At 60.2% G+C, this 26,467-nt stretch overlaps 1 protein-coding gene across 4 annotated transcripts in view; it reads left to right on the forward strand.

Moving 5' to 3' along the window:
* The window catches only part of nufip1 (nuclear FMR1 interacting protein 1), an 80,749-nt gene that overhangs the window by 24,322 nt on the left and 29,960 nt on the right, over positions 1-26,467 (forward strand). The window contains exons 1-3 of one of the 4 annotated variants that reach the window (XM_072584637.1): positions 17,179-17,480; positions 19,190-19,275; positions 21,142-21,246. The exons of 2 other annotated variants lie outside the window; for them this stretch is intronic. In XM_072584637.1, coding sequence (XP_072440738.1) covers positions 17,264-17,480; positions 19,190-19,275; positions 21,142-21,246 — 408 coding nt within the window. In that variant the 5' untranslated portion in view covers positions 17,179-17,263. Of the gene's footprint in view, positions 1-17,178; positions 17,481-19,189; positions 19,276-21,141; positions 21,247-26,467 lie in introns of those variants that run through there. One more of the 4 variants, XM_072584639.1, reaches the window with a different exon arrangement.

Below are 26,467 nucleotides of genomic sequence, written 5' to 3' on the forward strand. Positions count from 1 at the left end.
GGGTGTGGGGGGAGGTCAGTGGGGTGTGGGGTGGGGGTGTGGGGGAGGTCAGTGTGGGTGTGGGGTGGGGGGGGGGTGGGGGGAGGTCAGTGTGGGTGTGGGGTGGGGGGGTGGGGGAGGTCAGTGTGGGTGTGGGGTGGGGGGGTGGGGGAGGTCAGTGTGGGTGTGGGGTGGGGGGGTGGGGGAGGTCAGTGTGGGTGTGGGGTGGGGGGGTGGGGGAGGTCAGTGTGGGTGTGGGGTGGGGGGGTGGGGGAGGTCAGTGTGGGTGTGGGGGTGGGGGGGGGTGGGGGGGAGGTCAGTGTGGGTGTGGGGTGGGGGGGTGGGGGAGGTCAGTGTGGGTGTGGGGTGGGGGGGGTGGGGGAGGTCAGTGTGGGTGTGGGGTGGGGGGGTGGGGGGAGGTCAGTGTGGGTGTGGGGTGGGGGGGGTGGGGGAGGTCAGTGTGGGTGTGGGGTGGGGGGGGGTGGGGGAGGTCAGTGTGGGTGTGGGGTGGGGGGGGGGTGGGGGAGGTCAGTGTGGGTGTGGGGTGGGGGGGGGTGGGGGAGGTCAGTGTGGGTGTGGGGTGGGGGGGGTGGGGGAGGTCAGTGTGGGTGTGGGGTGGGGGGGGTGGGGGAGGTCAGTGTGGGTGTGGGGTGGGGGGGTGGGGAGGTCAGTGTGGGTGTGGGGTGGGGGGGTGGGGGAGGTCAGTGTGGGTGTGGGGTGGGGGGGGTGGGGGAGGTCAGTGTGGGGTGGGGGAGGTCAGGGGGGTGGGGGGTGGGGGAGGTCAGGGGGGTGTGGGGTGGGGGAGGTCAGGGGGGTGTGGGGTGGGGGAGGTCAGGGGGGTGTGGAGTGGGGGAGGTCAGGGGGGTGTGGGGTGGGGGAGGTCAGGGGGGTGTGGGGTGGGGGAGGTCAGGGGGTGTGGGGTGGGGGAGGTCAGGGGGGTGTGGGGTGGGGGGGTGGGGGAGGTCAGGGGGGTGTGGGGTGGGGGGGTGGGGGAGGTCAGTGTGGGTGTGGGGTGGGGGGGTGGGGGAGGTCAGTGTGGGTGTGGGGTGGGGGGGGTGGGGGAGGTCAGTGTGGGTGTGGGGTGGGGGGGTGGGGAGGTCAGTGTGGGTGTGGGGTGGGGGGGTGGGGGAGGTCAGTGTGGGTGTGGGGTGGGGGGGTGGGGGAGGTCAGTGTGGGTGTGGGGTGGGGGGGTGGGGGAGGTCAGTGTGGGGGTGGGGTGGGGGGGTGGGGGAGGTCAGTGTGGGGGTGGGGTGGGGGAGGTCAGTGTGGGGGTGGGGTGGGGGGGTGGGGGAGGTCAGTGTGGGTGTGGGGTGGGGGGGTGGGGGAGGTCAGTGTGGGTGTGGGGTGGGGGGGTGGGGGGAGGTCAGTGTGGGTGTGGGGTGGGGGGGTGGGGAGGTCAGTGTGGGTGTGGGGTGGGGGGGTGGGGGAGGTCAGTGTGGGTGTGGGGTGGGGGGGTGGGGGAGGTCAGTGTGGGGGTGGGGTGGGGGGGTGGGGGAGGTCAGTGTGGGTGTGGGGTGGGGGGGGTGGGGGAGGTCAGTGTGGGGGTGGGGTGGGGGGGGTGGGGGAGGTCAGTGTGGGGGTGGGGTGGGGGGGTGGGGGAGGTCAGTGTGGGGGTGGGGTGGGGGGGTGGGGGAGGTCAGTGTGGGGGTGGGGTGGGGGGGGTGGGGGAGGTCAGTGTGGGGGTGGGGTGGGGGGGTGGGGGAGGTCAGTGTGGGGGTGGGGTGGGGGGGTGGGGGAGGTCAGTGTGGGGTGGGGTGGGGGGGTGGGGGAGGTCAGTGTGGGGTGGGGTGGGGGGGTGGGGGAGGTCAGTGTGGGGGTGGGGTGGGGGGGTGGGGGAGGTCAGTGTGGGGGTGGGGTGGGGGGGGTGGGGGAGGTCAGTGTGGGGGTGGGGTGGGGGGGTGGGGGTGGTCAGTGTGGGGGTGGGGTGGGGGGGTGGGGGTGGTCAGTGTGGGGGTGGGGTGGGGGGGTGGGGGAGGTCAGTGTGGGGGTGGGGTGGGGGGGTGGGGGAGGTCAGTGTGGGGGTGGGGTGGGGGGGTGGGGGAGGTCAGTGTGGGGGTGGGGTGGGGGGGTGGGGGAGGTCAGTGTGGGGGTGGGGTGGGGGGGTGGGGGAGGTCAGTGTGGGGGTGGGGTGGGGGGGTGGGGGAGGTCAGTGTGGGGGTGGGGTGGGGGGGTGGGGGAGGTCAGTGTGGGGGTGGGGTGGGGGGGTGGGGGAGGTCAGTGTGGGGGTGGGGTGGGGGGGTGGGGGAGGTCAGTGTGGGGGGGGTGGGGGGTGGGGAGGTCAGTGTGGGGGTGGGGTGGGGGAGGTGGGGGAGGTCAGTGTGGGGGTGGGGTGGGGGGGTGGGGGAGGTCAGTGTGGGGGGGAGGTCAGTGTGGGGGTGGGGTGGGGGGGTGGGGGAGGTCAGTGTGGGGGGTGGGGTGGGGGGGTGGGGGAGGTCAGTGTGGGGGGTGGGGTGGGGGGGTGGGGGAGGTCAGTGTGGGGGTGGGGTGGGGGTGGGGGAGGTCAGTGTGGGGGTGGGGGTGGGGGGGTGGGGGAGGTCAGTGGGGGGGGGTGGGGGGGAGGTCAGTGTGGGGGGTGGGGTGGGGGGGTGGGGGAGGTCAGTGTGGGGGTGGGGTGGGGGGGTGGGGGAGGTCAGTGTGGGGGTGGGGTGGGGGGGTGGGGGAGGTCAGTGTGGGGGTGGGGTGGGGGGGTGGGGGAGGTCAGTGTGGGGGTGGGGTGGGGGGGTGGGGGAGGTCAGTGTGGGGGGTGGGGTGGGGGGGGTGGGGGAGGTCAGTGTGGGGGTGGGGTGGGGGGGTGGGGGAGGTCAGTGTGGGGGTGGGGTGGGGGGGTGGGGGAGGTCAGTGTGGGGGTGGGGTGGGGGGGTGGGGGAGGTCAGTGTGGGGGTGGGGTGGGGGGGTGGGGGAGGTCAGTGTGGGGGTGGGGTGGGGGGGTGGGGGAGGTCAGTGTGGGGGTGGGGTGGGGGGGTGGGGGAGGTCAGTGTGGGGGGTGGGGGGAGGTCAGTGTGGGGGTGGGGTGGGGGGGTGGGGGAGGTCAGTGTGGGGGTGGGGTGGGGGGGGTGGGGGAGGTCAGTGTGGGGGGTGGGGTGGGGGGATGGGGTGGGGGAGGTCAGTGTGGGGGTGGGGTGGGGGGGTGGGGGAGGTCAGTGTGGGGGTGGGGTGGGGGGGGTGGGGGAGGTCAGTGTGGGGTGGGGGGGTGGGGGAGGTCAGTGTGGGGTGGGGGGGGGTGGGGGAGGTCAGTGTGGGGTGGGGGGGTGGGGGAGGTCAGTGTGGGGTGGGGGGGGTGGGGGAGGTCAGTGTGGGGTGGGGGGGTGGGGGAGGTCAGTGTGGGGTGGGGGGGTGGGGGAGGTCAGTGTGGGGGGGGGTGGGGGAGGTCAGTGTGGGGTGGGGTTGGGGGGGTGGGGGAGGTCAGTGTGGGGTGGGGGGGTGGGGGAGGTCAGTGGGGGGTGGGGGAGGTCAGTGTGGGGTGGGGGGGTGGGGGGGTGGGGGAGGTCAGTGTGGGGTGGGGGGGGTGGGGGGGTGGGGGAGGTCAGTGTGGGGTGGGGGGGTGGGGGAGGTCAGTGTGGGGTGGGGGGGTGGGGGAGGTCAGTGTGGGTGTGGGGTGGGGGGGTGGGGGAGGTCAGTGTGGGTGTGGGGTGGGGGGGTGGGGGAGGTCAGTGTGGGTGTGGGGTGGGGGGGTGGGGGAGGTCAGTGTGGGTGGGGGGGTGGGGGGGTGGGGGAGGTCAGTGTGGGTGTGGGGGTGGGGGAGGTCAGTGTGGGTGTGGGGTGGGGGAGGTCAGTGTGGGTGTGGGGTGGGGGAGGTCAGTGTGGGTGTGGGGTGGGGGGGTGGGGGAGGTCAGTGTGGGTGTGGGGTGGGGGGGTGGGGGAGGTCAGTGTGGGTGTGGGGTGGGGGGGTGGGGGAGGTCAGTGTGGGTGTGGGGTGGGGGGTGGGGGGAGGTCAGTGTGGGTGTGGGGGTGGGGGGGTGGGGGAGGTCAGTGTGGGTGTGGGGTGGGGGGGTGGGGGAGGTCAGTGTGGGTGTGGGGTGGGGGGGTGGGGGAGGTCAGTGTGGGTGTGGGGTGGGGGGGTGGGGGAGGTCAGTGTGGGTGTGGGGTGGGGGGGTGGGGGAGGTCAGTGTGGGTGTGGGGTGGGGGGGTGGGGGAGGTCAGTGTGGGTGTGGGGTGGGGGGGTGGGGGAGGTCAGTGTGGGTGTGGGGTGGGGGGGTGGGGGAGGTCAGTGTGGGTGTGGGGTGGGGGGGTGGGGGAGGTCAGTGTGGGTGTGGGGTGGGGGGGTGGGGGAGGTCAGTGTGGGTGTGGGGTGGGGGGGTGGGGGAGGTCAGTGTGGGTGTGGGGTGGGGGGGTGGGGGAGGTCAGTGTGGGTGTGGGGTGGGGGGGTGGGGGAGGTCAGTGTGGGTGTGGGGTGGGGGGGTGGGGGAGGTCAGTGTGGGTGTGGGGTGGGGGGGTGGGGGAGGTCAGTGTGGGTGTGGGGTGGGGGGGTGGGGGAGGTCAGTGTGGGTGTGGGGTGGGGGGGGTGGGGGAGGTCAGTGTGGGTGTGGGGTGGGGGAGGTCAGTGTGGGTGTGGGGTGGGGGAGGTCAGTGTGGGTGCGGGGTGGGGGGGTGGGGGAGGTCAGTGTGGGTGCGGGGTGGGGGAGGTCAGTGTGGGTGCGGGGTGGGGGAGGTCAGTGTGGGTGCGGGGTGGGGGAGGTCAGTGTGGGTGCGGGGTGGGGGGGTGGGGGAGGTCAGTGTGGGTGCGGGGTGGGGGAGGTCAGTGTGGGTGCGGGGTGGGGGAGGTCAGTGTGGGTGTGGGGTGGGGGGGTGGGGGAGGTCAGTGTGGGTGTGGGGTGGGGGGGGTGGGGGAGGTCAGTGTGGGTGTGGGGTGGGGGAGGTCAGTGTGGGTGTGGGGTGGGGGGGGTGGGGGGGGTCAGTGTGGGGTGGGGGGGTGGGGAGGTCAGTGTGGGTGTGGGGTGGGGGGGGTGGGGAGGTCAGTGTGGGTGTGGGGTGGGGGGGTGGGGAGGTCAGTGTGGGTGTGGGGTGGGGGGGGGTGGGGGAGGTCAGTGTGGGTGTGGGGTGGGGGGGGTGGGGAGGCCAGTGTGGGTGTGGGGTGGGGGGGTGGGGGAGGTCAGTGTGGGTGTGGGGTGGGGGAGGTGGGGGAGGTGGGGGAGGTCAGTGTGGGTGTGGGGTGGGGAGGTGGGGGAGGTCAGTGTGGGTGTGGGGTGGGGGGGTGGGGGAGGTCAGTGTGGGTGTGGGGTGGGGGAGGTCAGTGTGGGTGTGGGGTGGGGGGGGGGGTCAGAGTGAGGTGGGGTGGAAGGGGAGGCCAGTGTGGATGTGCATGGAAGGGGGGGGTCAGTGTGAGGTGGGGTGGAAGGGGAGGTAGGTGTGGGTTTGGGACGTCAGTGGGGGGGTGTGGTGGAAGGGGAGGTCAGTGTGGGTTTGGGGTTCTGGGGTGTCATTGTGGGGGTGGGGAGGTCAGTGCGGGTGTTGGGTGTGTGGGTGTGGGGGAGGTCAGTGTGGGTGTGGGGTGGGGGGGGGTGGGGGAGGTCAGTGTGGGTGTGGGGGGTGGGGGAGGTCAGTGTGGGTGGGGGGTGGGGGAGGTCAGTGTGGGTGTGGGGTGGGGGGGGTGGGGGAGGTCAGTGTGGGTGTGGGGTGGGGGGGGTGGGGGAGGTCAGTGTGGGTGTGGGGTGGGGGGGGTGGGGGAGGTCAGAGTGGGTGTGGGGTGGGGGTGTGGGGGAGGTCAGTGTGGGTGTGGGGTGGGGGGGGTGGTGGAGGTCAGTGTGGGTGTGGGGTGGGGGGGGTGGGGGAGGTCAGTGTGGGTGTGGGGTGGGGGGGCTGGGGGAGGTCAGTGTGGGTGTGGGGTGGGGGGGGTGGGGGAGGTCAGTGTGGGTGTGGGGTGGGGGCGGTGGGGGAGGTCAGTGTGGGTGTGGGGTGGGGGGGTGGGGGAGGTCAGTGTGGGTGTGGGGTGGGGGGGGTGGGGGAGGTCAGTGTGGGTGTGGGGTGGGGGGGGTGGGGGAGGTCAGTGTGGGTGTGGGGTGGGGGGGGGTGGGGGAGGTCAGTGTGGGTGTGGGGTGGGGGGGGTGGGGGAGGTCAGTGTGGGTGTGGGGTGGGGGGGGTGGGGGAGGTCAGTGTGGGGGGGGGGGGTGGGGGAGGTCAGTGTGGGGGTGGGGTGGGGGGGTGGGGGAGGTCAGTGTGGGGTGGGGGGGTGGGGGAGGTCAGTGTGGGGTGGGGGGGGTGGGGGAGGTCAGTGTGGGGTGGGGGGGGTGGGGGAGGTCAGTGTGGGGTGGGGGGGTGGGGGAGGTCAGTGTGGGGTGGGGGGGTGGGGGAGGTCAGTGTGGGGTGGGGGGGTGGGGGAGGTCAGTGTGGGGTGGGGGGGTGGGGGGGTGGGGGAGGTCAGTGTGGGGTGGGGGGGTGGGGGGGTGGGGGAGGTCAGTGTGGGGTGGGGGGGTGGGGGAGGTCAGTGTGGGGTGGGGGGGTGGGGGAGGTCAGTGTGGGGTGGGGGGGTGGGGGAGGTCAGTGTGGGGTGGGGGGGTGGGGGAGGTCAGTGTGGGGTGGGGGGGTGGGGGAGGTCAGTGTGGGGTGGGGGGGGTGGGGGGGTGGGGGAGGTCAGTGTGGGGTGGGGGGGTGGGGGAGGTCAGTGTGGGTGTGGGGTGGGGGGGTGGGGGAGGTCAGTGTGGGTGTGGGGTGGGGGGGTGGGGGAGGTCAGTGTGGGTGTGGGGTGGGGGGGTGGGGGAGGTCAGTGTGGGTGTGGGGTGGGGGGGTGGGGGAGGTCAGTGTGGGTGGGGGGTGGGGGGGTGGGGGAGGTCAGTGTGGGTGGGGGGTGGGGGGGTGGGGGAGGTCAGTGTGGGTGGGGGGTGGGGGGGGTGGGGGAGGTCAGTGTGGGTGTGGGGGTGGGGGAGGTCAGTGTGGGTGTGGGGTGGGGGAGGTCAGTGTGGGTGTGGGGTGGGGGAGGTCAGTGTGGGTGTGGGGTGGGGGAGGTCAGTGTGGGTGTGGGGTGGGGGGGTGGGGGAGGTCAGTGTGGGTGTGGGGTGGGGGGGTGGGGGAGGTCAGTGTGGGTGTGGGGTGGGGGGGTGGGGGAGGTCAGTGTGGGTGTGGGGTGGGGGGGTGGGGGAGGTCAGTGTGGGTGTGGGGTGGGGGGGTGGGGGAGGTCAGTGTGGGTGTGGGGTGGGGGGGGTGGGGGAGGTCAGTGTGGGTGTGGGGTGGGGGGGTGGGGGAGGTCAGTGTGGGTGTGGGGGTGGGGGGGTGGGGGAGGTCAGTGTGGGTGTGGGGTGGGGGGGTGGGGGAGGTCAGTGTGGGTGTGGGGTGGGGGGGTGGGGGAGGTCAGTGTGGGTGTGGGGTGGGGGGGTGGGGGAGGTCAGTGTGGGTGTGGGGGTGGGGGGGTGGGGGAGGTCAGTGTGGGTGTGGGGTGGGGGGGTGGGGGAGGTCAGTGTGGGTGTGGGGTGGGGGGGTGGGGGAGGTCAGTGTGGGTGTGGGGTGGGGGGGTGGGGGAGGTCAGTGTGGGTGTGGGGGTGGGGGGGTGGGGGAGGTCAGTGTGGGTGTGGGGTGGGGGGGGTGGGGGAGGTCAGTGTGGGTGTGGGGTGGGGGGGGTGGGGGAGGTCAGTGTGGGTGTGGGGTGGGGGAGGTCAGTGTGGGTGTGGGGTGGGGGAGGTCAGTGTGGGTGCGGGGTGGGGGAGGTCAGTGTGGGTGCGGGGTGGGGGAGGTCAGTGTGGGTGCGGGGTGGGGGAGGTCAGTGTGGGTGCGGGGTGGGGGAGGTCAGTGTGGGTGCGGGGTGGGGGGGTGGGGGAGGTCAGTGTGGGTGCGGGGTGGGGGAGGTCAGTGTGGGTGCGGGGTGGGGGAGGTCAGTGTGGGTGTGGGGGTGGGGGGGGTGGGGGAGGTCAGTGTGGGTGTGGGGTGGGGGGGGTGGGGGAGGTCAGTGTGGGTGTGGGGTGGGGGAGGTCAGTGTGGGTGTGGGGTGGGAGGGGTGGGGGAGGTCAGTGTGGGGTGGGGGGGGTGGGGAGGTCAGTGTGGGTGTGGGGTGGGGGGGGTGGGGAGGTCAGTGTGGGTGTGGGGTGGGGGGGGTGGGGGAGGTCAGTGTGGGTGTGGGGTGGGGGGGGTGGGGAGGCCAGTGTGGGTGTGTTGGAGGTCAGTGTGGGTGTGGGGTGGGGGAGGTGGGGGAGGTCAGTGTGGGTGTGGGGTGGGGGGGGTGGGGGAGGTCAGTGTGGGTGTGGGGTGGGGGGGTGGGGGAGGTCAGTGTGGGTGTGGGGTGGGGGAGGTCAGTGTGGGTGTGGGGTGGGGGGGGGGGGTCAGAGTGAGGTGGGGTGGAAGGGGAGGCCAGTGTGGATGTGCATGGAAGGGGGGGGGTCAGTGTGAGGTGGGGTGGAAGGGGAGGTAGGTGTGGGTTTGGGACGTCAGTGGGGGGGTGTGGTGGAAGGGGAGGTCAGTGTGGGTTTGGGGTTCTGGGGTGTCATTGTGGGGGTGGGGAGGTCAGTGCGGGTGTTGGGTGTGTGGGTGTGGGGGAGGTCAGTGTGGGTGTGGGGTGGGGGGGGTGGGGGAGGTCAGTGTGGGTGTGGGGGGTGGGGGAGGTCAGTGTGGGTGGGGGGTGGGGGAGGTCAGTGTGGGTGTGGGGTGGGGGGGGTGGGGGAGGTCAGTGTGGGTGTGGGGTGGGGGGGGTGGGGGAGGTCAGTGTGGGTGTGGGGTGGGGGGGGTGGGGGAGGTCAGAGTGGGTGTGGGGTGGGGGTGTGGGGGAGGTCAGTGTGGGTGTGGGGTGGGGGGGGTGGTGGAGGTCAGTGTGGGTGTGGGGTGGGGGGGTGGGGGAGGTCAGTGTGGGTGTGGGGTGGGGGGGGGTGGGGGAGGTCAGTGTGGGTGTGGGGTGGGGGGGGTGGGGGAGGTCAGTGTGGGTGTGGGGTGGGGGCGGTGGGGGAGGTCAGTGTGGGTGTGGGGTGGGGGGGTGGGGGAGGTCAGTGTGGGTGTGGGGTGGGGGGGGTGGGGGAGGTCAGTGTGGGTGTGGGGTGGGGGGGGTGGGGGAGGTCAGTGTGGGTGTGGGGTGGGGGGGGTGGGGGAGGTCAGTGTGGGTGTGGGGTGGGGGGGGGTGGGGGAGGTCAGTGTGGGGGGGGGGGGTGGGGGAGGTCAGTGTGGGTGTGGGGTGGGGGGGTGGGGGGAGGTCAGTGTGGGTGTGGGGTGGGGGGGGGGTCAGAGTGAGGTGGGGTGGAAGGGGAGGCCAGTGTGGATGTGCATGGAAGGGGGGGGTCAGTGTGAGGTGGGGTGGAAGGGGAGGTAGGTGTGGGTTTGGGACGTCAGTGGGGGGGTGTGGTGGAAGGGGAGGTCAGTGTGGGTTTGGGGTTATGGGGTGTCATTGTGGGGGTGGGGAGGTCAGTGCGGGTGTTGGGTGAAAGAGAATGTCAGTGTGGGGGTGGGATGGAAAGGGGGGGGGGTCAGTGTGGGGATTGAGTGGAAGGGGAGGTCAGTCTGGGGGTGGGTTGGAAGGGGGCCTCAGTATGGGGGTGGGGTGGAGGGGGAGGTCAGTGTGGGTGTGGATGGAAGGGGGGTTCAGTGTGGGGGTGGGGTGGAAGGGGAGGTCAGTGTCGGTGTGGGGTGGAAGGGGTCGTCAGTTTGAGGTGGGGTGGAAGGGGAGGTCAGTGTGCGGGTGGGGGTGAAGGGTGGTCTGTGTGGGGGTGGGGTTGGAGGGAGGTGAGTGTGGGGGTGGGGGTGGAGGGAGGTCAGTGTGGAGGTGGGGAGGTCAGTGTGGAGGTGTGGTGTAAGAGGAGATCAGTGTGAGGGTGAGGTTGAAGAGGAGGTCAGTGAGGGGGTGGGGTGGAAGGGGAGGTCCGTGTGGGGGTGGGGTTGGAGGGAGGTCAGTGTGGAGGTGGGGGGGGTCAGTGTGGAGGTGGGGGGGTCAGTGTGGAGGTGGGGGGGTCAGTGTGGAGGTGGGGGGGTCAGTGTGGAGGTGTGGTGGAAGAGGAGGTCAGTGTGAGGGTGAGGTTGAAGAGGAGGTCAGTGAGGGGGTGGGGTGGAAGGGGAGGTCAGTATGAGAATGGGGTGGGGGGGGTCATTGTAGGGGTGGGGTGGAAGGGGAGGTCAGTATGGGTGACGGGTGGAGGGGGGGGTCAGTGTGGTGATGGGGTGGAAGGGGAGGTCAGTGTGGGTGACAGGTGGAGGGGGGGTCAGTGTGGTGATGGGGTGGAAGGGGAGGTCAGTTTGGCGGTGGGGTGGAAGGGGAGGTCAATGTGGGTGTGGGGTGGAAGGGGAGGTCAATGTGGGTGTGGGGTGGAAGGGGAGGTCAGTGTGGGTGTGGGGTGGAAGGGGAGGTCAGTGTGGGGGTGGGGTGGAAGGGGAGGTCAATGTGGGTGTGGGGTGGAAGGGGAGGTCAGTGTGGGGTTGGGGTGGAAGGAGAGGTCAGTGTGGGGGTGGGGGTGAAGGGAGGTCAGTGTAGGGGTGGGGGTGAAGGGAGGTCAGTGGGGGGGTAGGGAGGTCAGTGGGGGGGGTGGGCTGGAAGAGGAGGTCACTGGAGGAGTGGGATGGAAGAGGAGGTCAGTGTGGGGGTGGGATTGAAGTGGGGTCAGAATGGGGGTGGGGTGGAAGGGGAGGTCAGTGTAGGAGTGGGGCTGACGGGAGGGTCAGTGTGGGGGTGGGGACGTCAGTGTGGGGGTGGAGTGGAAGGGGATGTCAGTGTGGGGCTGAGGTGGAAGGGGGGTCAGCGTGGGGGTGGGGAGGTCAGTGTGGGGGTGGGGTGGAAGGGGAGGTTAGTGTGGGTGAGGGTTGGAAGAGGAGGTCAGTGTGGGGTTGGGGAGGTCAGTGTGGGGTTGGGGAGGTCAGTGTGGGGTTGGGGAGGTCAGTGTGGGTGTGGAGTGGAGGGGGGTTCAGAGTGAGGTGGAGTGGAAGGGGAGGTCAGTGTGGGGGTGGGGGTGAAGGGAGGTGAGTGTGGGGGTGGGGGTGAAGGGAGGTGTGTGTGGGGGTGGGGGTGAAGGGAGGTGAGTGTGGGGGTGGGGGTGAAGGGGGGTCAGTGTGGAGATGGGGAGGTCAGTGGGGGGGTGGGGTGGAAGAGGAGGCCAGTTTGGGGTGGCGAGGTCAGTGCGGAGGTGTGGTAGAAGAGGAAGTCAGTGTGGGTGTGGGGTGGAAGAGAAGGTCAGTGTGGGTGTGGGGTGGAAGAGGAGGTCAGTGTGAGGTGAGTTGTGGAAGGAGAGGTTAGTGTGGGGGTGGGGGTGAGGGGAGGTCAGTGTGGGGGTGGGGGTGAGGGGAGGTCAGTGTGGGGGTGGGGAGGTCAGTGTGAGGTAGAGTGGAAGGCGAGGTCAGTGTGGGTGAGGGGTGGAAGGGGAGGTCAGTGTGGGTGACGGGTGGAGGGGGGGGTCAGTGTGGGGATGGGGTGGAAGGGGAGGTCAGTGTGGGTGACGGGTGGAGGGGGGGGTCAGTATGGGTGACGGGTGGAGGGGGGGGTCAGTGTGCGGTGGGTTGGAAGGGGAGGTCAGTGTGGGTGAGGGGTGGAAGAGAAGGTCAGTGTGGGTGAGGGGTGGAAGAAGAGGTCAGTGTGGGTGAGGGGTGGAAGGAGAGGTCAGTGTGGGGGTGAGGTAGAAGGGGAGGTCAGTGTGGGTGAGGGGTGGAAGAGGAGGTCAGTGTGGGTGTGGGGTGGGGGGGGGTCAGAGTGAGGTGGGGTGGAGGGGGAGGCCAGTGTAGATGTGCATGGAAGGGGGGGTCAGTGTGAGGTGGGGTGGTAGGGGAGGTCAGTATGGGTGACAGGTGGAGGGGGGGTCAGTGTGGGGGTGGGGTGGAAGGGGAGGTCAGTGTGGGGGTGGGGTGGAAGAGGAGGTCAGTTTGGCGGTGGGGAGGAAGGGGAGGTCAATGTGGGTGTGGGGTGGAAGGGGAGGTCAGTGTGGGGTTGGGGTGGAAGGGATGGTCAGTGTGGGGGTGGGGTGGAAGGGATGGTCAGTGTGGGGGTGGGGTGGAAAGGGAGGTCAGTGTGGGGGTGGGGTGGAGGCGGGGGTCAGTGTGAGAAGTGATGGAAGGGGAGGTCGGTGTGGAAGGGCAGGTCAGTGTGGGGCTGGGTGGAAGGGGTGGTCTGTGTGGGGGTGGGGTGGAGGAGGGGGTCAGTGTGAGGTGGGGTGGAAGGGGAGGTCAGTGTGGGTGTGGGGTGGAGGAGGGGGTCAGTGTGGGGGTGGGGTGGAAGGGGAGGTCAGTGTGGGGGTGGGGTGGAAGGGGAGGTCAGTGTCGGTGTGGGGTGGAAGGGGAGGTCAGTGTGGGGGTGGGGAGGTCAGTGTGGGGGTGGGGTGGAAGGGGAGGTCAGTGTGGGGGTGGGGTGGAAGGGGAGGTCAGTATGGGTGTGGGGTGGAAGAGGAGGTCAGTGTGGGGGCGGGGTGGAAGAGGAGGTCAGTGTGGGGGTGGGGAGGTCAGTGGGGGTGTGGGGTGGAGGGGGGTGTCAGTGTGAGGTGGGGTGGAATGGGAGGTCAGTGGGGGTGTGGGGTGGAGGGGGCTGTCAGTGTGAGGTAGGGTGGAAGAGGAGGTCAGTGTGGAGGTGGGATGGAAGGGGGGGTCAGTGTGATGGTGGGGTGGAAGGGGGGGTCAGTGTGATGGTGGGGTGGAAGGGGGGGGTCAGTGTGATGGTGGGGTGGAAGGGGAGGTCAGTGTGGAGGTGGGATGGAAGGGGGGGTCAGTGTGATGGTGGGGTGGAAGGGGGGGTCAGTGTGATGGTGGGGTGGAAGGGGGGGGTCAGTGTGGGGATGGAAGGGGGGGTCAGTGTGATGGTGGGGTGGAAGGGGGGGTCAGTGTGATGGTGGGGTGGAAGGGGGGGTCAGTGTGATGGTGGGGTGGAAGGGGGGGGTCAGTGTGGGGATGGAAGGGGGGGTCAGTGTGATGGTGGGGTGGAAGGGGTGGTCAGTTTGAGGTGGGGTGGAAGGGGAGGTCAGTGTGGGGGTGGGGTGGAAGGGGAGGTCAGTGTGGGTGTGGATGGAAGGGGGGTTCAGTGTGAGGTGGGGTGGAAGGGGAGGTCAGTGTGGGGGTGGAAGGGGAGGTCAGTGTGGGGATGGGGTGGAAGGTGGGGTCAGTGTGGGGGTGGGGTGGAAGGGGAGGTCAGTGTGGGGATGGGGTGGAAGGGGAGGTCAGTGTGGGGATGGGGTGGAAGGGGGGGTCAGTGTGGGGATGGGGTGGAAGGTGGGGTCAGTGTGGGGGTGGGGTGGAAGGGGAGGTCAGTGTGGGGGTGGAAGGGGAGGTCAGTGTGGGGATGGGGTGGAAGGTGGGGCCAGTGTGGGGGTGGGGTGGAAGGGGAGGTCAGTGTGGGGGTGGAAGGGGGGGTCAGTGTGGGGATGGGGTGGAAGGGGGGGTCAGTGTGGGGGTGGGGTGGAAGGGGAGGTCAGTGTGGGGGTGGAAGGGGGGGTCAGTGTGGGGTTGGGGTGGAAGGGGAGGTCAGTGTGGGGATGGGGTGGAAGGTGGGGTCAGTGTGGGGGTGGAAGGGGGGGTCAGTGTGAGGATGGGGTGGAAGGGGAGGTCAGTGTGGGGTGGAAGGGGGGGTCAGTGTGAGGGTGGGGTGGAAGGGGGGGTCAGTGTGGGGATGGGGTGGAAGGTGGGGTCAGTGTGGGGATGGGGTGGAAGGTGGGGTCAGTGTGGGGATGGGGTGGAAGGGGTGGTCAGTGTGAGGTGGGGTGGAATGGAAGGTCAGTGGGGGTGTGGGGTGGAGGGGGCTGTCAGTGTGAGGTAGGGTGGAAGAGGAGGTCAGTGTGGAGGTGGGATGGAAGGGGGGGTCAGTGTGATGGTGGGGTGGAAGGGGTGGTCAGTTTGAGGTGGGGTGGAAGGGGGGGTCAGTGGGAGATCGGGTGGAAGGGGAGGTCAGTGTGGGGATGGGGTGGAAGGTGGGGTCAGTGTGGGGGTGTAAGGGGGGGTCAGTGTGAGGGTGGGGTGGAAGGGGGGTCAGTGTGGGGGTGGGGTGGAAGAGGAGGCGAGTGTGGGGGTGGGATTTAAGGGGATCAGTTTGGGTGTGGGGTGGAAGGGGAGGTCAGTGTGGGTGTGGGGTGGAACAGGAGGACTGTGAGGGGGAGGGGTGGAAGAGGAAGTCAGTGTGTGGGTGGGGAGGTCAGTGTGGGAGTGTGTGGGTGTTGTGGAAGGGGTGTCAGTGTGGGGGTGGGGTGGAAGGGGAGGTCAGTGTGGGTGTGGATGGAGGGGGGGTTCAGTGTGGGTGTGGATGGAGGGGTGGGTCAGTGTGGGTGTGGATGGAGGGGTGGGTCAGTGTGGGTGTGGATGGAGGGGGGGTTCAGTGTGGGTGTGGATGGAGGGGGGGTTCAGTGTGGGTGTGGATGGAGGGGGGGTTCAGTGTGGGTGTGGATGGAGGGGTGGGTCAGTGTGGGTGTGGTGTGGAAGAGGAGGTCAGTGTGGGTGAGGGGTGGAAGGAGAGGTCAATGTGGCGGTGGGGTGGAAGAGGAGGTCAATGTGGCGGTGGGGTGGAAGAGGAGGTCAGTGTGGGTGAGGGGTGGAAGAGGAGGTCAGTGTGGGTGAGGGGTGGAAGAGGAGGTCAGTGTGGGTGAGGGGTGGAAGAGGAGGTCAGTGTGGGTGAGGGGTGGAAGAGGAGGTCAATGTGGCGGTGGGGTGGAAGAGGAGGTCAGTGTGGGTGAGGGGTGGAAGAGGAGGTCAATGTGGTGGTGGGGTGGAAGAGGAGGTCAATGTGGGTGAGGGGTGGAAGAGGAGGTCAGTGTGGGTGAGGGGTGGAAGAGGAGGTCAGTGTGGGTGTGGTGTGGAAGAGGAGGTCAGTGTGGGTGTGGTGTGAAAGAGGAGGTCAATGTGGTGGTGGGGTGGAAGAGGAGGTCAGTGTGGTGCTGGGGTGGAAGGGGAGGTCTGTGTGGGTGTGGGTGTGGGGTGGAATGGGAGGTCAGTGTGGGTTTGGGGTGTAAGGGGTGATCAGTTTGAGGTGGGTGGAAGGAGAGGTCAGTGTGGGGGTGGGGGTGAAGGGAAGTCAGTGTGGGATTGGGGGTGAAGGGGGATCAGTGTGGGGGTGGGAGTGAAGGGGGGGTCAGTGTGGGGGTGGGGAGGTCAGTGGGAGGGTGGGGTGGAAGAGGAGGCCAGTGTGGGGGTGGGGTGGAAGAGGAGGCCAGTGTGGGGGTAGGGTAGAAGAGGAGGTCAGTGTGGGGGTGGCTCAAGGAGATTCTGTCCTTAATATTTCTTCAGAGGGACAATAAACCGGGCCAGGCCCCGTTCAGTCTGGTTTAGTACAGAGAGAAAAAAGGATTTTGAGAGGCCTTTTGCTTTTTGTAAACAGATGAGACTTCAGGCCAATGTTTTGAAGTGGCCTGTATACAGAGAGGGGAGTTTTCTAGCTCGCTGAGCTGAGCAGTTTCAGTTCAGCCTTGAACTGGTTGGAAGTTCAACAAGGTGCTGTGTGTAAACTCTCTCTCTCTCTTTTCTGCCCTGCAACTTCAACCTGGAAGCATGTTCTACCGTTTATACTGGTCTTTAAAAGGAATTTCCTTCTTGGGACTGTTGTGTATATTTGGAACAGCATAATTAATTCTCACTGCATAGACTTAGTTCTATAGGTGTTCTTTATTTTGTTATTTATGTTTCATTGTGTAATTTTGTGAATAACTCTTTGTCTGTTTTAAAAATCTGGTAGTCAATCTAGCCATCTTAACCGTGGTAATTTTCACTGTACACTTACTGAATCAACTTGCAAAGCTATGGTCTGAGCTGTCTGCTTAAGACTGTTTGAGTGGTCTGGCTTGGTCCATAACAAGAGGATCAGTTTGGGGTGCACTGGAAGGAGGAGGAGGAGGAGGAGGGGGGATGGTCAGAGTGGAGGTGGAGTGGAAAGGGACGGTCAGTGGGGGGTGGGTGTCTGTGGGTGTGGTAAAGGAGGCGTTAGTGAGGTGATGATTGTGTGCAGATGGGGTCAACGTATGTGGGGGGGATCAGTATGAAGGGGATTATGTCGGGGGGGGGGGCAGTGAGGGGGTCATTCTGTCCGGGGGGGGGGGGGCGTCAGTGTGGGGAAGATTGTGTGCGCGGTAGTTTAGTGTGGGGGCGGGGTCAATGCGTGAGGTCAGTTTGGGGGCGGGGTCAGTGCGGGAGGACGGTGTTGGGGGCGGGGTCCGTGTGTTGGGGGCGGGGTCAGTGCGTGAGGTCGGTGTGGGGGGCGGGGTCAGTGCGGAAAGACGGTTTGGGGGACGGGAAGTCGGTTTGGGGGCGGGGTCAGTGCGGGAGATCGGTATGGGGGCGGGGTCAGTGTGTTGGGGGCGGGGTCAGTGCGGGAGGTCAGTTTGGGGGCGGGGTCAGTGCGGGAGGACGGTGTTGGGGGCGGGGTCAGGGTGTTGGGGGCGGGGTCAGTGCGGGAGGTCGGTGTTGGGGGCGGGGTCAGGGTGTTGGGGGCGGGGTCAGTGCGGGAGGACGGTGTTGGGGGCGGGGTCAGTGTGTTGGGGGCGGGGTCAGTGCGGGAGGTCAGTTTGGGGGCGGGGTCAGTGCGGGAGGACGGTGTTGGGGGCGGGGTCAGGGTGTTGGGGGCGGGGTCAGTGCGGGAGGACGGTGTTGGGGGCGGGGTCAGTGCGGGAGGTCGGTGTTGGGGGCGGGGTCAGTGTGTTGGGGGCGGGGTCAGTGCGGGAGGTCAGTTTGGGGGCGGGGTCAGTGCGGGAGGACGGTGTTGGGGGCGGGGTCAGTGTGTTGGGGGCGGGGTCAGTGCGGGAGGTCGATGTTGGGGGCGGGGTCAGTGTGTTGGGGGCGGGGTCAGTGCGGGAGGACGGTGTTGGGGGCGGGGTCAGTGCGGGAGGTCGGTGTTGGGGGCGGGGTCAGTGCGGGAGTTCGTTGTGGGAGCGGGGTCAGCGTGTTGGGGGCGGGGTCGAGGGGATAACGCAGAGTCTGTGTGTATGAGGCCCCGGGAGTCCGTACCTGTCTGGTCAAAGGGCGCTATGGGGCGCCGCGGATACTCGGCCCGTTGCGCGCGGCTGTTCACCGGCCTGTACCCGGGGGGCAGCGCGGGCCCGATCAGCGGCGCCTCCTCCGCCACCGACATGGCGCACCGTCCGGTGGGTCGGCCTCCCTCCTGTCAACACAATCCCCGACGGCAATCTCACCACCGCAGGCCGGAGCTTCCGTCAGAAAGCGGCATCGAATCGACGGCGAAACGGACGATCAGCCTTCACCCTCAACCCGCTTCCAACGCTCCTCCTTCTCCCCTCTCACCCGGGAGGTGGGAGGCACTGGCAACAACTGCACCAAGATGGAGCCCTCCTCGCTCAATCTCATGGTCCTCCCAGTGTCTGGGAGGACCAGAATCGCGGCCTTGCCTGCGCGTAGCCATGTGTGTGTGACGTCTAAATGAAGCGCCGGCACATGGTGAGCGCGACGGCCGCTTGAAACGGCGGAAGAATTTGTCTACTCAGGGATGAGCGAGTCCGGATGTTACCCGCCGCCTGTTTTCAACCCTCCGGTTCGGCTGCTGCGGCCTCCGGTTTTCGCGCCGCCGCCTGCGGCTTGGCAGCCGCCCCCCTGGAACGGGGGAGCGCCGTCCTGGTCCGGACCGCCCTGGGGAATGGGGGCTGGGCAGCGCCCCTCGTCCTGGCTAACGGCCTGTCACAGCAGCAACAGCCACCAGCTTCAGGGTAAAAGTACTCCCCCGCTCGCTTCTACAGAATCATTGCTGAAGGTGTCTGTTCGGGTCATCGATTCTGTAATTCCCCTCCCGATTTGCAGTTCACCCAATGCCACTCTCTCGCCTTCTCCCCTGCACAATGTTCTTTTTCACATAACAGTCCTGATTTAATCTCCTTCTTGCTGTTTCCACGCTGTCTGAGCCACTTGTTGAGTAGTAAAGCTTTTTACCCCCTCCTGTTATTTTTGTTGCTGTTGCCTTTTTTTTTAAATCTGTGCCCTCTTGTTCCCAGTCCTTTCACGAGTGAGATCAGTCTCTCCCTATCTCGTCCATACGGACCCTTCATGATTTTGAATGCCTCTATCAAATTTCACTTCAGCTGCCTTTTCTCCAACGGAAACAAACCTAACTACTCCAGTCCATCCCCGTACGCGGTCCTTACCCTTGGAACCATCCTTGTGGATCGGGCAAGTTTGAGTTACGAATCCATGGGAATTAGAATTACGGAAACAGCTCCTTGTGAAACCTTCTCCAATACAACATCGAAGGCATTGCTCATGACGATTTGGAAACTGTGTTAGGAAGCAAGAATGGTAGCTGCATACTCGATGCAGTACTTTTAATCTGGAGATTTGTTAATGTCACATCTGAATTCATAAAGGATTAAATCAGGCAACTAGACTAGTTACTTGAGCATTGTTAGTGAAAATGCAAGATTTAGAATAAATACTCATCCGTAAAGCCATTGGTGGCTGACTCTAACTGGAGGCGATCAGAGTGGATTTGTAAAGTTATATTATTTCAGAACAGTAATGCCACAGCTATGTATTTGTCTCTAATTAATGTTACTGGTGAATATCTTACTGGTATTTTGTTTCCTGATGCAGTGGCAGAATGTGAATGGTATAAAATTATAAACTTGCTGCATAGCTGGTGTGTCCAAGCATTTGTCACAAGGTGTCAATATATAATCGAGGAGAAAGTGAGGACTGCAGATGCCGGAGATCAGAGCTGAAAATGTGTTGCTGGAAAAGCACAGCAGGTCAGGCAGCATCCAAGGAACAGGAGAATCGACGTTTCGGGCATCAGCCCTCTGAAGAAGGATGCTGCCTGACCTGCTGAGCTTTTCCAGCAACACATTTTCAGTGTCAATATATAATGGTCACTTGTGTTCACAAGTGTGTTAGTTATAAAACACAACCTCACTGTTTCAAGCCACTTAAGTGTTAGGAAAATTCATATATAGAAGTTATTCTGATCATTTCAAAAATTCTGAATTTAATCCAGGATGTTTCAGATTCTTCTCAGGCAGTACTCCAGAGTCTGTCTATTGGCTCATTTTAGATGGCTGTCAGTTTAAGTCGTCATTTGCATGCAAGAATTGTCTACTTAAAGATTGGATAGATTTAATTGAACCTCCAATAATAAGTTTCTGCTTTGATTTCTACTCTGACGAGTACATGAATAGGAAAGGTTCGCAGGAATATGTGCCAGGAGCAGGCAGATGGGACTAGTTTAGTTTGGGATGATGTTCAGCATGGAATAGTTGGACCAAAGGGTCTGTTTCCGTGCTTAATGACTCTATGAATAAGCTTGGCTGATGGCTTGAGTTTGTATATGGTACAGCTGCTCTTTTAATATCTAGCGATTAATTATTTTTCGGCCAAATGTTTTTTTTCACTCACCTCCTTAACACAACTTATTTGTAAATCAAACCAGGTAACTGTAACCAACAGTGGCCATACCAACAGGCTTCAACCCAGTGGTCTCCAAACACCAATCAAGATAACTCCAGAAAACACAAGGTAATTTTATACTCAACATTTCAGTTCTGCTACTCCTTGCAGCCCGTTTAGTTTGAGCAGGCCACCCACTTTTAAGAATGAGAGATATTCTCCCCCTCTGGTCATTTGGACTTGTCTTGGAGCCTATCTACTTGGCTAAAACAATGCAAGAGACCACAAAAAGAACTTGCATTTATATAGTGCTTTTTGCATCCTCAAGATGTTTAAAATGCTTCACAGCCAATTAACAACCTTTGAATCGCAGTCCCTGTCATGAACACATGCCAATATGGCATCCATTTTGGGCACAGCAAAACCGAACAAAAATGAATCAGCAGCTCAAACATTTTTGTTAGTGGTAGGAGCAATGTTGGTCAGAAGAACTCATCTGTTGCTCCTAGAATAATGCCATAAGCTTTTTTCCATGTAGCCTGACAGATAGAGATAGGTCTCTGTTTAACATTTGTGAGATGGCATATGTGACAATGTGGTAATCTCAGTGCTTCACTGAAGTGTTGAATGTTCAGCAAGTAGAACAGCACAGGAACAGGCCCTTTGGCCCACCGTGGCTGTGCCAACCATAATGCCATTCTAAACTAATTTAGTCTGTCTATATGTGGTCTGTATCCCTCCAACCCCTGTCTGTTTGTGTGTCTATGTAAATGCCTATTAAAATTGTTGACCACTTTGCCCTGGCAGCATGTTCCAGCAACTACCACAGTTGGTGTGAGAAAACTTTCCTTGTGTATCTCTTTTAAACTTTTCTCTCCTCATCTTAAAAGTATGCCCCTAGTGTTTGACACTTTCATGCCAGAAAAAATTTCCAACCATCCACTTTATCCTTGCGTCTCAACTATAGACTTCTCTTAGGTCACTTCTCAGCCTCTGATACTCTAATGAAAACAATCCAAGTTTGTGCAGCTACCTTTGGAATCCTGCATTTAAATCTAGTTTGTGCTGTAGAAAAGATTTTGTTAACTTGAAACGGTTCAAAAAAGATATGCAAGAATGTTGCCAGGATTAGAAGGTTTGAACTAAAGGGAGAGGCTGAGTGGACTGGGGTTATTTTCCCTGGAGCATTGGAGACTAAGGGGTGGCCTTATAGAGGTTTATAAAATCATGAGGATAATGAATAAGGTGAATATCCTGGGTCTTTTTACCCAGGATAGGGGATTCCAAAACTAGAAGGCATAGGTTTAAAGTGAAAGGGAAATGATTTTAAAAGGATCTGAGGTGTAACATTTTCATGCAGAGGGTGGTGTGTGTATAAAATGAGCTGCTAGAGGAAGTGGTGGAGGCGGGTACAATTACAACATTTAAAAGGCTTCTGGGTTGGTATATAAATAGGAAGGATTAAGAGGGATAGGGGCCCAATGCTGGCAAATGGGACTAGATTAATTTAGGATGTCTGATATTGGCATGGCAAGTTGGACTGCAGGATCTGTTTCCGTGCTGTACATCTCTGACCTATAATACGCTCCAATCCAGGCAACAGCCTGGTAAACCTCTTTTGCACCCTCTCCAAAGCCTCCTCAACCTTTAGATTAAAAATGGCCAAAGCTTGAAGGCAGAAGAGACAGGGAGGCTATATTTTGAACTTGCACTCATTGATATTTTAGCATGTTATATATTGTACACAAAACGTACTTGTTCAACATATTTATATGGTTGTGCTGCAAGATTCAGGATTCTGCCTTGTTTCTGGAATTTTGTTTTGTGTTGTAATGGCTGTTTAATTTTTCAGTACCAATAATGGTTTTCATTGTCCCCAGTTGAAAGTATTAAACTGAACCATAACATTGAGCCCAGAAGCTGTACACTATGGGTTTGTTGTAACATGGGGCGAGCCAATTAACCAATTTGTTTTTCTGAATTGATTTCCAAAAGCAGAAAAGGAAAAAGGAGCCAGTCTACACACACTATTGTGACACCTGCGACCGGGGGTTCAAAAATCAAGAGAAATTTGATGAACATGTGTCTCAGCATATCCAGGTAAGGGGGTGGCTGATTGTCCCAATTGTCAGCTGTACAGCACGCTGCACTTTGATGCATTGGGGCAGGGTTTGTCTTGGGGTGTTTGGATAGTGTCCAAGATACACAAGCTTAAACACACATACCAAAAGATTCAAGAACAGTTTCTTCCCCGCTGTTATCAGACTTCTGAATGGACCTCTCAAATTTTAAATTTAAATGTAGATCTCACACTCTCTGTGTGAATTCTCTGAGCCATAACATTGTATTCCTCGCTCAGTTCTATTACCTTAGTGCAGTTTATACGGGCTGATTTGCCTGAACTGTGCGCAAAAGAAAACTTTTCACTGTACCTAGGTACATGTGACAACAATAAATCAAATCAAAGTCAAAAGTAATCTCATCAAACAGCCTTGTATCTAGCTGAACCAAAAGTATTAAAAGTAACACATCTTCAATTTTCAGGACAGGGGATGAGACACTTAAATTTCACTTGCCAGCCTTAAATGTATATCTAATCCAGATTGATGGGATTGAATAATCATCTGATGGCCCTTAGCGTCCCTTTAGGGCTTCAGTCATGATCCCAGTGAACAAAGGCCAATCATGCACAATTGGCACTTGGTCAGACTTTCTTCTATACAGTATAGAAAATAAGGGAGGAAATGATTTGTTTGTGGAGAAAAAAAACTTATCTATCGATGGAGTTGAACTGCAATCTTTGCCCAGTCGAGTGCAAAGTGCTTCACGTGTTGTGACTGTTGAATGGTTTGCACAACCAATATTCGATTATTTGCTGATGGATGCCTGAATGAGAGGACTTTGTTTTGTTGATGGAAATTATAGGCCTGTCCATGGGACAAATGTACAATTTGGGGAGAGCTAGAACAATTCAGACTGAATTGTACAATTTAAAAAATGTTGGCGCATTCGTGAGTTGTGAGAAAATAATTGCAGAAAATTGCTCATTCTTGTGCTCGTAGTTACTTTCAAAATGCCAGTCAATTTGCACAGATACATCCATGATATAGTTAGCTTGTGTTGTCTTTTTATTCGGTGTTTGATTGAGGGGCTTGCCCAGCATTCTTAAAACATTCAAAGTTAGTTAGCTCAATGCACAGGGCAAAATACCTGACTTATTAAATAAGACTTATAAAATATAAAAGCAGGGATGTACCTCTGAGGCTCTATAAGGGTCAGTCAGATCACATTTGGAGTACTGAGTGCAGTTTTGGGCCCCGTATCTCAGGAAGGATGTACTGGCCCTGGAGCTAGTTCAGATGAGATTCACAAGAATGGTCCCAGGAATGAAAAGCTTAACATATGAGGAACATTTCAAGGTTCAGGGTCGATACTCGATGGGGTCTAGAAGGATGAAGGGCTTGGGTGCTGAATGGCTTGGAAAGACTGGCTGTTGGGAAGATGTTTCTATTGGTAGGAGAGGCTAGGATCCACGGGTATAACTTAGTGTAAAAGGCAGACCTTTTAGAACAGAGATAAGGAGAAACTTCTTCAGCCAGAGACAGATGAATCTGTGGTATTCACTGCCACAGAAGGCTGTGGAGGCCAGGTCATTGATTATATTTAAGACTGAGATAGAAAGGTTCTTAATTGTGAATGGGGTTTAAGGGTTATGGGGAGAAAGTGGGAGAATGGGGTTGAGAAACTTCTCCGCCATTCAATCATGGTTGATCAGACTCGATGGGCTGAACAGCCTAATTTCTGCTCCTATGTCTTATGGTCTTCATTGGCATCCCATCCACTATCTTAAACATTTGCTTCCTTGACCTCTGGCATGTGCTGGTTGCAGGATAAAGTGAGGACTGCAGATGCTGGAGATCAGAGTTGAAGGGTGTAGTGCTGGAAAAGCACAGCAGGTCAAGCAGCATCTGAGGACCAAGAGAATTGATGTTTCGAGCATAAGCTCTTCATCAGGAATGAGGCTGGTGGGCCAAGGTGGCTGAGAGAGAAATGGGAGGGGGGAGGAGGAAGGTAGCTGGGAATGCGATAGGCAGATGAAGGTGGGGCTGAAGGTGATAGGTTGAAGAGGAGGATGGAGCAGGTAGGTGGGAAGGAAGATAGACACGTAGGACCATTCAAGGGGGCTGTGCTGAGTTAGATTTGGGATAAGGGGAGGGGGAGAGGAAATGAAGAAACTGATGAAATCCACGTTGATAACGTGTGGTTGGAGGGTCCCAAGGCAGAAGATGAGGTGTTCCTCCTTCAGTCGTCGGGTGGTTAGGACTTGGCAATGGAGGGGGCTCAGGACCTACATGTCTGTGGTGGAATGGGAGGGGGAGTTAAAGCCTGCTGGTTGCGGTACAAAACATCAACAAGATGCACTGCAGCAACTTGCCAAGGCATATTTCAAAGCAACACCCACACTACAGCCTCTTGAGAAATGAGGGCTGCAAATGCATGAGTGCACCCAGTAAGTCTCACATGCTAACTTGGATAGATCACCAATTTTTCACTGTTGCTGGGTCAAACTCCTTCCTAACTGCTGTGGGTGTACTTGTTTCAGATAGACTGCTTTGGAGCAAGAAGGTAGCTCACCATCATCTGGCCGAACCGGTGGGGCTCACATCCTCTGAACAAACATTTTAAAAAGTGGAGGCACTGTATGTTTTATCCTGTAATGGTGAATGTTCTAGTAAAATGCATGGTTGTCATTTATGCACCATCAAGCTATTTAGGAGACAGGCTGCTATGTGTCAAAGTTAGCTTAAAAGTACTTATACACTCTATTTACTTCTGTTATTTCATGAAGTGGTGTTTCACATTTGGTCTATTCACTTTTCAAATTTCTATCTAAGCAGTGAAATGTTTTAAATAGCATTCTTTCTGAGGCCGTGATTAGCCCCTTGTCACTAGATCATGCCACATTACTGCTTTTGACTGGAATTAGGTCGAAATCAGTAAATGAGGTTAGTGGCCCTGATACTCCAGTCGTCCTTCGTTCTGGAAGTTCCTCCAGACCAGGATGACATGGTGGCTCAGTGGTTAGCACTGTTGCCTCACAGCACCAGGGACCCGGGTTCAAATCCAGCCTTGGGTGACTGTCTGTTTGGAGTCTGCATGTTCTCCCCGTGTCTGCGTGGGTTTTCTCCGGGTGCTCCGGTTTCCTCCCACAATCCAAAGATGTGCAGGTCAGGTGAATTGGCCATGCTAAATTGCCCATAGTGCTAGGTGCATTAGTCAGAGGAAAATGGGTCTGTGTGGGTTATTCTTCGGAGGGTTGGTGTGGACTGGTTGAGCTAAAGAGCCTGTTTCCACACTGTAGGGAATCTAATCTAATCTAAGCTAACCAATAACTGTGCTGCACCAATCTGGTCTTTGTAACATCTCCGGTTCAAATCATCACCCCATTGGTGACCACGCATTTTACTGTTTAGCCTGTAGACGTTGAGATTCTCTCCTTGAATTCTGTTGAGAGTCCACCTCTCTTTAAGACACTCCCAATATCCTGAACGTCATTGAGAAAAGACCCATTTTATTCAAGCTTTTTTTTTGTTCATGGTAATGCTTGTATCAGTCAGTGTCTACTTGCCGACTAATCAGCATTCTCCTCTCAGTGAGTGTGTTGTTTCCCCACTCTACATTGAAATTCTTGTGAATTGTCCTGATGAATGCAAGATGGAAAACTTGGAGAAGATTGTCTTTTTGTTTCAGCAATACTTGGATTCTGTCCAACAAAACTTTCTGTGAATTTTCCTTTCTAGCCAAGCTTTTGGTCATCTCCCGAACTATCAGAATTGTATGTTGCAGGAGGAGGTGATTCAGCAACAGTTCAAATACCCAGTGCCAATCTCCTGCCCATTTCTCCCATATCCATACACCATTTATATCTAAGTAATCATTCAGGGCCCTTCTGAATGCCTCGATTGAACCTGCCTCCACCATAGTTATCACTTCACCCTCGCTTGTTTTGCACATCACATTAAATGTACGCCCTCTAGCCCTTTTTCTCTTTTGAGCTGGAGCAGCTTCTCCCTATCTACTCTGTTCAGTCCAGTCATGAGTTTGAAAAGCTCTATCAATCTCGGCCACTTTCTCTCCAGGGAGAACAGTCCCAACTTCCATCGGTCCTCAACTGAAGTTTCTCATTACTGGGAACATTCTTATAAATTGCTTCTGCACACTCTCCTGTGCATTTATGTCTTTTCGATAATCATAGAGTCGCTACAGTGCCGAAAGAGGCCATTCGGCCCACTGACCTTCTGAAGAGCATTCATCCAGATCCCCACCCTATCCCTGCAACCCCACACCTACTACAGCCAGCCCACCTAATCTCTGGATACTTAATTAGATTAGATTCCCTAGTGTGGAAATAGGCCCTTCAGCCTAACCAGTCCACACAGACCCTCAGAAGAGTAACCCACCCAGACCCATTTCCCTCTGACTAAGGCACCTACCACCATAGGCAATTTATCATAGCCAATTCACCTGACCTGCACATCTTTGGACTATGGGAGGAAACCGGAGCACCTGGAGGAAACCCACGCAAACAAAGGGAGAATGTGCAAACTCCACACACAGTCACCTGAGGCTGGAATCGAACCTGGGACCCTGGTGCCGTGAGGCAGCAGTGCTAACCACTGAGCTACTACTATGGGACAATTTAGCATGGCCAATCCACCTAACCTGCACATCTTTGGATTGTGGGGGAAACCAGTGCGCCTGGAGGACGCTCACACAGACCCAGGGAAAATGTGCAAACTCCACACAGAAAGTAGCCTAAGGCTGGTATTAAACTGGGTCCCTGGTGCTGTGAGGCAGCTGTGCTAACCACTGAGTCACCAGGCCACCCACAACAGCACACAGTGCTCCAGCTGAGGCCTGGCAAGTGTCTTGTACAAGTTCAACATCACCTCCCTACTCTTGTACTCCATGTCACTATTAATAAAGCCAAGAACACTGAATTTTTTATTCTCGTGTCCTGTCACCTTTAATGATCCATGCACACACAAATTGAGGTTCCTCTGCTCCTGCACCACCTTTACAATTGTGCCTTCTATTTTATATTGTCCTTCGATGTTCCTTCAACTCAAAGGCACTACCACACACTTAACTGCTATGAACCTCATTATATTACCTATCCACCTACTGTTTTTAAAGTTCCACACTATCATCCTCACAGTTTATAAGTGTTCCAAGTTTAGTGTCATCTGAAAACTTTGAACTTGTCCCCTACACGTCATTATATATATATCAGAAAAGCAAGGGTCCTGTAACCGACTCC

The sequence above is a fragment of the Chiloscyllium punctatum genome, chromosome 15 (assembly GCF_047496795.1).
Source record: "Chiloscyllium punctatum isolate Juve2018m chromosome 15, sChiPun1.3, whole genome shotgun sequence".
NCBI lineage: Eukaryota > Metazoa > Chordata > Chondrichthyes > Orectolobiformes > Hemiscylliidae > Chiloscyllium > Chiloscyllium punctatum.